Source organism: Suncus etruscus, chromosome 12 (genome assembly GCF_024139225.1).
Source record: "Suncus etruscus isolate mSunEtr1 chromosome 12, mSunEtr1.pri.cur, whole genome shotgun sequence".
Taxonomy (NCBI): Eukaryota; Metazoa; Chordata; class Mammalia; order Eulipotyphla; family Soricidae; genus Suncus; species Suncus etruscus.
In genome coordinates this window covers 62440575-62453902 of record NC_064859.1, presented here as the reverse complement: position 1 = coordinate 62453902, position 13328 = coordinate 62440575, and the positions used below count along the sequence as shown (strand labels likewise).

The following is a 13328-nucleotide window of genomic DNA, read 5'->3' as shown; positions in this document are numbered from 1 at the left end:
TTTACAAGCTGGAGATATAGTACAATGGGTAGGGCACATGCTTTGCTTGCCATCTATGGAACCCCACAATCCCCTAAGTACCACCAGAAATGATTCCTGAGTGTAGAACCAAGATTAAACCTGAGCATTGCAGGGATGTGACCCCACCCCTCAAAAAAAAAAAAAAAGACCCACTACAACTGTATATGCATGGAGGTGGGGGGGGGGTGGGAGGGGAGGGGAAGGGATGGGGGAGGTGGGAGGGGAGGGAATACTGTGAGCAAACCTTTCCTACCTAAGTGAATCTGGGAAAGAGTGGGAACAGGGTAAGATGGGGGCGGGTGTACAACTGTTTGTAGCCCAGAGCATCCTGGTCAGGGACAGCTCAACTCTGCAAGTGATGGAATATTTCAGATAAATATTCTGGCATGGCTGTCTGCTCAGAAATAGCTCCTGGCAGGCACAGGGGACCATATGGGACACCGGGATTCAAACCAACCACCTTTGGTCCTGGATCGGCTGCTTGCAAGGCAAACACCGCTGTGCTATCTCTCTGGGCCCCTCCCCTGCCATTTCTTAAGCCACTCAGCTTAGGCCTGACAGAGCAGAGCGTACTGCTGAGGTACCACTGCCCACTCCCAAATTTTCTACTCCTGCATGGATATGCATACTTCTCCTTCAGGAGGCAGCAGGACAGTTGGGGAGAGGAAGTAGAGAGGAGGAACTGGTAAATGAAAGGGCTGGTGGGGCCATCTGACTTTAAAAGCTCCTTGTCCAGGACTACATATACAGTATAGCAGAGAAAGCGCTTGCCTTGCACCTGTGTGAGCCAGGTTTGATCCCCGGTATCGCAGATGATTGCCCGCACACCACCAGTGATTCCCAAGTGCAGAGCCAGGAGTAATCTCTTAGCATGTCAGGTGTGGCCATCCCATAAAAATTACTTATTGCCCACCTGTTAGTTAGATGTCTCTCTCTTTTATGGGGAAAACTTCAATTTAGAAGAGGTTAATAAGGCCAACCATCAGCAGTGCCTGTCCCCTAATGGATCCTGCTAATATTACATGAAGGCCCTTGCTAAGATGAACACAAAAGGTCATTTTTAGGGACAAGTCTTTTGATTTAAAATCAGCAGTAACAATGACAAGAAAGTATAAAAACTAAAAAGTAAAGCTGGGATAGAGAGATAGCCCAGTAGATAAGGCACTTGCATTGTACACAGATAACCTGGGTTTGATTTCTGTTCATCTAAGTATAGATAGAGCCTGAGCAATTCCCAAAAAATTTAAAGAAATTTAAAAAAATGAAGAAAGCAAATATATACCTGAAGGAAGTGATGATTGTTGTAGTTCGATCATCGGAGTAATACTGAGTTATCACATGATGTGCACCAAGTAATTCCTTACCATCTTTCCACCAAGAGATGACCGCGATGTCATGGTACATGTTGGGTATACTGATGGAGCAATTAAACTTTACATCTTTATGTTCAGAGAGTATGATGCGGCCAACCGTGCGATTAAATGCAAAAGGCAACTGAAACTTTGGCCTGGCAGTGGTCCCCTCAGATAGGATCCCACTCACTGAATTTGGTTCTTTAGGTCCAGTTGGTGAGGACAACAAGGCAGGCTGGTACCCACTGGAGAGAGAATGGGTCATATGGTCAGCTTGCAGGGATCCTGGCAAAGTGTCCTGAAAGGGCAAGTTGGTCGTGGCGTCTCTCATGACCTCAGCGAGAGCTGTGAAAAAGAACAGTTGTACTGTGATATGCAGTCTCTAGAATAATAGTTTCCCTCTGGGTCTTCTTGGAATGAGTGCAGACAGCCTGCCCCCATCTTTCTGTACTTCCAAAAGCCCTGGCAGTCGTAGACACATCCCATAGCCTCTGGCCAGTCAGTTAATCAACCAGCTCTGCACACTCATTTTATTCTTGAAAGAGATGCAAACTAGGGCTGGAGTGTAGCACAGCAGTAGGGTATTTGCCTTGCATGCAATTAACTGGGGATGGACCCAGGTTCATTCCTGGCATCCTATATGGTCCCCCGAGCCAGAAGCGATTTCTGAATGAAGAGTCACCCTGAATGCTGTCACTAGGTGTGGCCCAAAAACAAAAACAAAAGAGCTGCAAACCAAGCTTTGAAAAGTCATAGGTAACTCGTAACTAAAAGGGAGGGTGATATTGGGTTGGGGTAGGCTAAGTCCTTACCCTGATCAAGTCTTGGCAGCTGCACCCTAACCCACAATCGCCACCACACTAATGGCCCAACTTCACCCTTTTACAACTGATTTCTGCAGAGAGGCCTAGCTGACCTATACTCCAGATATGCTGGTACTGGGGGATGAGAACTCTTAAAGTGAGCTCAGGCAGCCTCCCCTAACCCTTCATACTTCCAGAAGTCCTGGCAACCATGGACACACCCCACAGCCACCACCTTATAAGACACAGAACCTGGAATTTCTGGAGTGACACCTCTAAATTTTTCAATACTAACTCCCTGGCAGGAAAGCACCAGATTAGATGTCAAGGTATCATAGAAGTCTCTTAAGGTCAACAAACAAAACTAATAACACAAAATGATCAAATGGCAACAAAAAGATTAGTAAACCTTCAGACAATGACTTACTAAAACTACTGTGAGAGAAAACAATTTTTGCAATTTTTCTTTTGCTGAAGGTCTTTTTTTTTTTAATTCTACTACCACTTAGTTGTAATAAGAAACAAAGAAAGGGCCGGGCGGTGGCGCTAAAGGTAAGGTGCCTGCCTTGCCTGCGCTAGCCTTGGACGGACCGCGGTTTGATCCCCTGGTGTCCCTATGGTCCCCCAAGCCAGGAGCAACTTCTGAGCACATAGTCAGGAGTAACCCCTGAGTGTTACTGGGTGTGGCCCAAAAAACCAAAAAAAAAAAAAAGAAACAAAGAAAATTATTTCTTGCCTTCCAAGGAAGTGAGCTGGAGGTGGATGGGAAACTGGGGACATTGGTGGAGGGATTGTTACACTGGTAGTGGGACTGGTGTTGGGACATGGTATGTCATAAACAACTGTATTATGAGTTATTATAATAATTTATTATATTATATATTTTGGTGGGAATTTTGGGCCACACCCCAGCAGCACTCAGGGATTACTCCTGGCTCTGTGCTCAGAAATTGCTCCTGGCAGGCACAGGGGACCATATGGGATGCTGGGATTCAAACCACCGTTGATCCTGGGTTGGCCACTTGCAAGGCAAAGTGGTGCTATCTCTCTGGCCCCAATAATTTATTATATTATTATGTAAACTATGTGTTTAAATAAAATAATAATAATTTTAAAAGAATAATAGAGTTTCCCAGGGAGAGGCCCCTCTTATTGAGCTACCAAGAGAGAAATGGGGCACCCACAGTGAATCAGAAAACAGAAGTAAAAGTTACTTAACAAACATTTGACCACACCTTCTCAGTCACTGATTTGTTCGTTTGTCTCAGGCCTCCTTTGTGTATCATTCCCCTTCATCAAATTACTTTAAGGTATAGCTAAGTTCTTCATACCCAACTCAACAGCACCATGGGAATGTGATGGAGTCTAAGGCCATATTTTTCATGGTTGGCTCAGGTACTGAGATTGATTCCGAATACTATGTGGGCCCTGCTTGATGTTGCCCTGAGACCCCCAGTATCCCTACCCAGTAAAAAGAATGCAGTAGATTTGGCTAATTCTGTGTCACATCTTCAGCAAGCAGCTCCACAGAGATGTAGCCCCAATATGGGCACCATCCATGGGGCTGAAGAGATGGTACAGTGGGTGAGATACTTTCCTAGTACACAGTTGACCCAGGTTTGATCCCAGCATCCCATATGGTCCCTGAGTTCTATTAGAGGTAATCCCTGAGTACAGAGCCAAGGGTAAGCCCTGAACACAGCAGGATGTTACTCCCCATCCCCAAAAAAAGAAAAGGAAAAAAGAAAAAAGAAATGAAAAAGAATGGGTACCTAGCTAAACTTGAATTTCAATGAACAATAAATTGTTTCTAGGATCATTGTTGAGCTAAATATGTATTGTTTAAGGCAGGCACAAACAAGTGCTTGGGGGGCAGAAGACAGTCTGAGAATTGATTCTTCCCTCATTTAGACTGGTTCATTTGGTCAGCTTTTTTGGCTCTCCAGCTGACAGCTCTGGCATCCACTGCTATGAGGAAGATTCTGCTCCTTCCCCTCCCAAAACGGCATTCTGCTGCATTGAAGCTGCCTCTAAGAAAGAAAGTTCACTATAAGAATAAAAAGACACGGGGAACAAAGGAGGATGCAGAGCTCACTCAAAGGGTAAGAGCATGCTCTGCATGCAGGAAGCCTGGGGTTCAATCTCTGGTACTGCATGGTCCTCAGGCTCTATCACAAAGAAAGGATCCCTGAGCACAGAGCTGAGAGGAACTCCTGAGCACAGCAAGTGTTGGCCCAACAAGAAGAGCAGAACCAGGCACAACTCTTTACTGGTCCTCAGCCTGAGTTCTCCATACAGGGGCAGCCAAGCCCTCTGAAAGATCTGAAGTAGAAGAACTGGCATGAAACTTCATTATTAGACAGCAGTGGGGTTTGCAGTATGCTCTTGGTTCATTCCAGGGATTGAGGTGAGAATGATGGGACCAAGCAGGGAACTTTGAACACAGATATGGGCCTCAGTACCTCATAGAGGTGACAAAGCTCAGTGCCAGCCCCTATTATGCTCCCTCATTTTCCTCATATGTTAGGGTTTGTTCTGCTCTGACACCTTCAAGAGGGTTTCTCTTGTAGGCTATGATGTCCTAACAATGTCACTTAGCTTCTGCCATTGACCAACTTGCCTACAGTCTTCCTATTCACGAGATTCATGGGACTAGGAAACTGGGCTTTGTCCAAGTATCTTTTTTCTCCAAAATATGTCCCTTTCATAGAAGGCAAGAAAAAGGGGGTGTAAAAAAGATAAATGTTGTTTTTGATTTGTTTGATTTACTTAACAATTAAAAAAGCAAATTTTTAAAGGGTGGAGCAGGAGCGATAGTACGGCATGTGCAGACCCAAGATGGACCCAGATTTGATCCCCGGAATCCCATATGGTCCCCCGAGCCTGCCAGAAGCAATTTCTGAGCACCATTGGGTGTGGCCCAAAAACAGAGAGAAAGAGAGAGAGAGACAGAAAGAGAGCGAGAAAGAGAGAGAGAAAGAGAGAGACAGAGAGAGAGACAGAGAGAGAGAGAGAGAGAGAGAGAGAGAGAGAGAGAGAGGAGCACAAGTTGGTTGTAAGCATTTGACTTCTTGTTTTATTTTGTTTCAGAGCAACATCTACTCTTGGCTCTTTACTCAGGGATCACTACTCCTGGTGGTACTCAAGAACCCGGTGCAGTGCCAGCCATCAAACCTGGGCAGACTGTGTGCAAGGCAAACATTTGTGCTATTTCTCCCAATCAACATTTTAAAGAAGCAAGGAAAATCTACAATGGAACTCTGTTTGGTAATACCAAGTCTGGAAAACAACCTCTGATTATAGTTTGGGTTAAAACCTGCAGTTTTCTGCCAGCTGAACTACTCAGTAAACAATGAGCAGCTGGGCCACCTCTCCATGATGTCACTGAAGTCTGAGAGCAGCCAAACCCCAACAGGTCTCTCACTGCAAGTGCCTCTAGATAATGCAGCTCCATGATCTGATTAGTCAGAAGTGTGTAGAATGACTGAACTGCACACAGGTATTTACATAGCATTTCTGGATCTCACATCAGCTGTGGGAACCAAAGTTCACAAAGCCATGGCCCAGAGAGGTGCAGTGGTGAGACAGGAACAGAGAAGCAGGGACAGATGGGGCTGGCAGGGCTGGCCTGAAGGTGCAGGAGCCCTTCCATCAGCCCTCTCCACCTCTGTCCACTCAGCACCCCAGTTCCTGAGAGTCACAGCGATACCCTTCTCCTTTCTAGCACCTTTTGAAATCCATCACTTTTCCCCATCCTTCTCTTTGCTACACAGAGGAGGCAGCACCCTACCGATCTCCGAGTCACAAGTGATGCTCAACAGTGGCTTATAAGGGGCTGGCAACATAATACAGAGGGAAGGCACTTGCTTTGCATTTAGCTGACATTTTTCAATCCCAGAATCCCACATGAAGAATAATTCCTGAATACAGAGCCAGGAGTAACCCCTAAGCAGCACCCAGTGTGGCCCCCAAATAAGCAAAGAAACAAAATTAAGAGCCTTATTACATTACTAAATGAAAGAGACAAGTCCTGAATGAAGGAAAGACTGGAGAATGCACAGGCCTTCAAGAGGCTGAATAGCTAAGAAATAAGAGAGACGAGTTCCTAATCACTGGGTACCATAATAGCTTGCTCAGACATGCACCTGCCCTAGGTCAGGAATAGGAGAGAAAATGCAATCAGGCTGTAAGTGAAGAGCCCTGATCCCTGGCAAGGAAGTGGGGGTTCCTAGAAGGTTCCTAGGCAGAAGACGAAAAAGAGCCACATTTGTGGTAAGAGATGTGGGGGAGAGAAGTAAGTACAGGATGTGGGCGTGTGATCAGGGAGGGACAAACAGCAAGTACTGGGTAGCAGAGAGCCAACAGCAACAGCAGTCTCACTCCTGCTGCCTCTATCAGACACCAGATGCAAGACATCAAACAAAACTGGGCCCTGCTAGCTAGGAACTCTGGGCTCTGCTAGCTCCCAAGACTGGACACAGGTGCTTTGGCTTTACACTGGCTGATACTTGAAGAGATACGTCCAACATCCACTTTTAAAAAAAAAAAAATTCCCCCTTTTTCTGATGCTTCTGCTGTCATGAGCAGGGTCATGGGGAGCTGGTTGTATGGCTGGCACACATAGCTATGGTGTTGATCAAGAAGTAATGTTCGTTTGCTGCTGCAGAGGTGCGGATGGTGAGGCAGGTCTCACATTCATGCTGACCAGGGGTTGCACTTGCTTTCCTTCAGTGCTGCCCCACAGCTAGCATAGGGCAGCCAAATATTGGTTGTGGTGTCAGAGAGCATTGAGCTGCCTGTACACCTGGTGGCATCAGGAACTGAAGTTGCAAGGCTACTGAGGCTGCTCCTTCTAAGCCATGGAAATTCTTCTTCTTTTCCAAATATTTTATTGAAACCATTGTGATTTACAAAATTCTTCATACTTGGTTTTCCAGACATACAGTATTTCAGGGCTAGTCCCAGAAACTATTCTTCTTAACAACAGGGATTATGTCCTCCCAACATTGCCAGAAGTGATCTCAAAGTGTAAAGCCAAGAGTAGGAAGTCATGAGCATGATCAGCCTTGGCCACAAAATAAAACAAAACAAATAAATTCTCTGATTGTCTGCAAGGATGAGAGTGGGGCAATGGCAGGAAAAGATTAAATGTATGGGAGTCTGGGGGACATGACCATGAATATCTATGAACATGGCTGATGCCTCTAGCATCATACCATGAACCTGGTATGTGGGCAGGAATCCAGGGACCCAAACATGGTCTGTCTTGAACTACACACAGCAGCAGGCTTTGGGTTTTGGCTCCAGACCAGCCCCCACAGCCCTTCCCCAGAACTAGCCCCCTGGCATTACAGCTCTAGAGAAGTAGCAGCTGCTGAAACTGCAAGTCCTGTATAGTGAAGTAGCAGTCTTAGGCCCTCTCCAGGTTCTAGAGGCGTGGCCCTGACAGGCAGGGAGCAGACTAGGAAGGGTGAAACCCTGCAGCTGGTGAGTGTGTGTAATGCAACACCCACCTCACCTCTCCTATGCAGGTGGCCACTTTCCAATCCCAGCTCCCTGGAAAAGAAACAAAGAAGTGACCAGGCTGAGTAGGGAAGGGATACAGGGCAAAGGGCTAGGCCAAGGGGCCAATGACCACTGCTCTTCCTACTCATCCTCAAACCACAAACCACACAGCCATCAGCCAAGCCTTTGGGGGTCAGAGGCAGTGACCAGACTTATCCTTGAATTCTATGGTTTCCTTGAGTGAGTGAGTGAGTGAGTGAGTGAGTGAGTGAGTGAGTGAGCGAGTGGGTGAGTAAGCAAGTGAGTGAGTGAGCGAGTGAGTGAGTGTCAGTAAGTGCTGGGTGCTGAAGGTGCCTTTCAGGGCTCCTGGGTTATCTGTACCCAAGTTTTCTATCAGACAGATCCCACTGAGGCTGAGAGGAGAGAAACACTTGCCTCTCCTGGGTTTGGGGCTTACAGAAAGAGCACCAGGCATTCCTTTTAGACCTGACCCTGATCTTTCCCCTGACACGCCCCAGGTCCTCCACCAGAGAAAGAACAGCATCTGATATAGGTAACCCCCATTCTATGTGCCTCCCCAACTCAGGGTCCCTAGATCCAGAACCTCTCCCCATACCCTAGAGTTGGCTGAAGCCAAGCCTAGCACCATTAGAAAAATACTTCTTATTAAGTAATGTCTCACTTTATGCAAAGACAAATATCTTGCACTGATAGTGTAGCAACTCTAAAGAGAATGGCAGTGAGGCCAGAGCAAGAATACTCAGGGCAGCTGACCCAGGTTTTTTTCCCCAGCACCCATATGGTCCCCCAGTTCTCCATCAGGAGTGATCCCTGAGTGCAGAGGCAGAAAGATGGGACTACCAAAAGGTATGGTACCCCCAAAAAAGAGAAGAGAAAGTGGAGCTGAGAAATGGTCAGTCAGAGCACATGCTGAGCAAGGGCCTGACAGGTTTTGACTCTTTATACCACATGATTCCCATGAGCTCTTCCAGGTGCACCCCAAGGTCCCCAGGATGGCCAGGGTGGGCTGAGTATCCCCTAAGCAGCACCGAATCCTTCAGCCCTTATGCTGAACCAATCTAAGATTTGCTTGCTGGAGCCTCTAGACCTCAGGGCCCCACCACTACCTAAAAAAAAAAAAACTATCTTTGACCTGAAATCAACCTGATTGCTCCCAGATGTAAAAGCTAAGCATTCGCTTGCTGATACTGGTGTGAAGCCCCCTGCATTTGGAAACACTTATGGGTAAATTAAAAAATCCCACTTAAGGTATGGACGTGAGCCTTGGGTGTTGCCCTGCTCCAAGAACAGCAAAGACCAGAGGGAAAATGGATGGGGGTGCTGAAGCCTGCAGATCCATAAACCTTGGAACCTGATTTTACCAGAAAGGAATAAGAGAACATGATAAGTGGCTGGGCTGGAAGGGCAGCCTGTAGCACATGGCAGAACAGTAGAGAAGCCCAAAACAATGGTAAAAAATGTGGTGATGCGAGTGTTGGCAGATAGACTGTCCACAAGAGTGTCACAGGCATGCTATTGCTGGATGAAAAATACAGGGCCAGCGAGATAGCATGGAGGTAAAGCATTTGCCTTTTATGCTGAAGGTCATTGGTTTGAATCCCTGCATCCCATATGATCCCCCTGAGCCTGCCAGGAGCTATTTCTGAGCATAGAGCCAGGAGTAACCCCTGAGCACTGCTGGGTGTGACCCAAAAATCAAAAAAGAAAAAAAAAAAAAAGAAAATAGGACATCTGGCTGCACTGGAATTTCAGAGCAATAGGTTTAATAGATTTAGTGCTCAAATGTAATTTTTTTATATGCAGTCCAAGCCTGGGAACACAAAGAATTCCAGAACTCTGGGGCTGGAGAGATGGTACAGAAATAAGGCACTTACTGGGTTGAATTCCCGGCACAAGGAGTAACCCCCACTGAGTTCAGAGCCAGGTGTAAACTCTGAGCACAGCTGAGTGTTACCCAAAGTCCCCTATTCAAAATGAGAGGCATGATTTCACCCCATCTAAACTCAGCGGCCAAATGATGTATGTAAATCGTGTGTCTCTTTGAGACCATCCCACATTCACACATGACAGATAGTGCCCTCTCCTCTTAGAGGTAAGAGCAGACCAGTCTGTGTTAAACACTAGTATGCACATTCAGACAATGAAACATCTGATCCGTCTTATTTTAAACATGCAACTAGTCAGGCCTGTACCACAGCAGAACATACGGAACAGATTATGCTGACTTAGACTATTCGCTCTCCTCCAGTGAAATATGATTATATGTTTATTTAAGCAAGGGTTTTCCTGCTCTTTCCCCTTTGGCAGTACACCAAGAGTCACAGAAAGACTCCAAAGAAACACCATCAGACCAGGGTCATAAAACAGCTTCTTCTCTATGTGTCTGAGATGGATTTTCCCCAAGGGCTAACTGCTGCTTTTGCAAGAACCAGGGGAGATTTTCAATGACAGCTTTAAATACATCATTGCCCCAGTGCCAGTTCAGACAGAAAACAGGGGAAAACAGATCTCTGGAGTCAAGAGTAGATGAACTTTTCCTTATTCCTCTTCACCACCTAGGGATCTCATAACAAGATGGCAATGCTCTCCAGGTTTTTCCTACTTCTTTGTTCCAATTTGGAAATACGGATAGGCAAAGACAATACAAGTTGTTAGCTTAGCCAGAGTCACTTCTAGATAATATGTAGTGTTCCTCCCCCAAAACAACACAGCAAAAACTTTGCACCTCCTCCCTGCCCAAGCCAGCAAAGGTGAGAAGAGAGCACAGCCTTCCCCCAGAGCTGCGGCCATGATTCTACTGGGATGAGAATCCCCAAGGACGCAGAGCCTGGTGCTGTGGGGAATGAGGAATCTCTAGCCTCTCATTGAGCTGATTCAGGATATCAGAAAAGGCCAAGCAGAAAGACAGATGGTGAAACCGTTCATTCCCTCAAGTGTCAACTGAGGTCAGGAAAGCGGTTTGTAGGAGGTGTTTGTAGTACTTAGTGCATCTTGGGACACCCACCCCCACTTCCAACCAACATGGAGGACCTTCCCACACTCAGCGATGGTGGCTAATCAGGCAGGGACCCTAGAAATCTACCTTATAAAAGGGATGAAAACAATCTTTTCTATCATCCTTTCAGAGCACACAGAATACCATGTAGAAAAAGACTTACCGTATTTTCCGGCGTATAAGACGACCCCCTAATTTTACAGTTAAAACATAGGTTTAGGCCTATATTTGCTGTATAAGACAGAATGTTCCTGTGCTGCAACTGTATCTTCCACAGTGAGCCAATCACAACAAGCAAAGGTCCAAAGGTTATACTGTAATAGACTTCCTCTCTGACTCTGGCCAATCTGAGCAGGCTTTTGACAGTGTAGATTTGGTACAGAACATTGTCTAATTTGCATGCATAAAAAGCCTGCTTGGATTGGCTGAGTTAGAGATGTGTCCTCTGAGCAGCCTGGCAATGATTGGTGCAGGATGGAGTTGGAAAATTCGTTTTGTGGCAATATTCAGACAATTTTCCTTTAGCGGCATATTGAAACATTTTTCGGGATATACTCGACGTATAAGACGACCCCCGATTTTCGGTTGACTTTTTTTGTTTCAAAAGTCGTCTTATACACCGGAAAATACGGTAAGAGTCAGAGATTTACAATGTAACACCTCAGACGTTTAGGTTTTAATAAAACTTAATATTTCAAAGTGAATGAAATATCAAAGTGAATCAAGGTGAGAGACAACTTTCTTGAGAACAAACTTTAATGGAGCAATAAAAAAAATAACTTCAGAAAACAACTCCCGGCCAGGTAGTATTCTTATTTTGCTTACAACTGACCAGAATTTGATCTTTGGTACCCTAAGCTCCTGTTGGGAGCCAGGAGTAAGCTTTGAGTATGTGGCCCAAGTAAGAAAAAGAAAAAAGAGGGGGGAAACCCCAAAACACAAAATCCAGCAACAACTAAAGAGTGGGGCCAGAGATAGCAGAGGACTTATATTGTTTATCTTGCATGTGGCCAACCAGATTCCATCTGCAGTACCACATATAGGTCCTTCCCCAACACCACCAGGAGTCACTTATGAGCACAGAGAAAGAAACAGCTCCTGAGTACCATGGGTATGGACTAAAAATACACTTCCTTCCCCCATTGCTTCAAAAAAGCAATTAAAAAAAAAAGTCTCAGCATAAACATACAAAGTCTCAAAAAAGAAAATTTGGGTCCAGAGAGAGAGTACAGCTAGTAAGTGGCCTCAAAATGGGATAAACTATGGGCTAGAGAGATAGTATGGAGGTAGGGTGTTTGCCTTGCATGCAGAAGGACAGTGGTTTGAATCCCAGCACTCCATATGGTTCCCCAAGCCTGCCAGGAGCGATTTCTAAGCATAGAGCCAGGAGTAACCCCTGAACACTGCCAGGTGTGAACCCAAAACAAACAAACAAAAAAGAGATAAACTAAAAAAAAAAGTCCATACACCAGTCAGACTTCTACATATTAAAGACAAAGAAAACACTTTGGAGCCACTGGCAGAGGACTGACAAAAGTTATAGGGTTCATCAATTTGAGTGACAGCAAATTTCTCTTCCAAAACCATAGTGGAAATTGGCATTATGATGTGGGTATGGGGTTTGAATGTTGTATACATGGAGACTTACCATTAACAGTATTATTGTAAATCGTGATGATCAAAATAAAAATTTTTATATGGGGCTCAGCAGTAGGGCGTTTGCCTTGCACACAGATGGCTCAGGACGGACCTCGGTTTTATCCCCAGTGTCTCCCAAGCCAGGAGCGATTTCTGAGTGCATAGCCGGAAGTAACCCTGAGCATCACCGGGTGTGGCCCAAAAAACAAAACAAAACAAAAATTTATATAAATTAGTTGGGGGCAGTAGTGATAGAGTGGGTAGAGCATTTACCTTGCATGAGGCCAACCTGGGTTCAATGCCCAGCACACCATATGGTCCTCTAAGCCTACTAGGAGTGATTCCTGAGCACAGATCCAGGAACACCCCCTGAGCACAGATGGGAGTGGTCTAAATCCACCCACCCACAAATTAGTGGGATTAGAGAAACTGTAGACTGTATTTATCACTTGTCTTACATATGGCCAATCTGGGCCCGGACCCTGGCACCTCATCTGAACACTACTAGGAGTGATCTCTGAGCACAATCAAAAATAAGCCCTGAGCTCAGCTTGGTATGCCCCCAAAAATTAGTTAATTAAATTGTTAATTAGTTAATTTAGTTAAATCATCCTTTTAAAAACACTTTTTTTTGGGGGGGGGCCTCACCTAGCTGCGCTCAGGGGTTACTTCTGGCTCTGCACTCAGAAATTGCTCCTGGCAGGCTGGGGACACTGAACCTGGGGTCGTTCCAGGTCAGCCACATGCAAGGCAAACAAATGCCATACCATTGTGCTATCTCTCTAGCCCTAAAATCACATTATTTTATTTGCATACATGTCAATTATGTTTTACTATTAGGATTCCATGTTAATATTTTACTACTGGCACCTGGAAATTATAATCTTTTCCCACCATAAAAAATACCATGGTGAGGCCAGAGAGGAGAGCACAGCAGGTAGTGCGTTTGCCTTGCAAGGGGCCGAGCCCAAGACGAACAGAAGGTTCGAATCC

General features: G+C 45.6%; 1 protein-coding gene across 1 annotated transcript in view; it reads right to left on the bottom strand.

Annotated features, from left to right (window-relative positions):
- The window catches only part of MERTK (MER proto-oncogene, tyrosine kinase), a 122861-nt gene that overhangs the window by 87638 nt on the left and 21895 nt on the right, over window positions 1-13328 (bottom strand). Inside the window, exon 2 of the mRNA XM_049784458.1 lies at window positions 1304-1718. Within this exon, the coding sequence (XP_049640415.1) occupies window positions 1304-1718 (415 nt within the window). The remainder of the gene's footprint in view (window positions 1-1303; window positions 1719-13328) is intronic.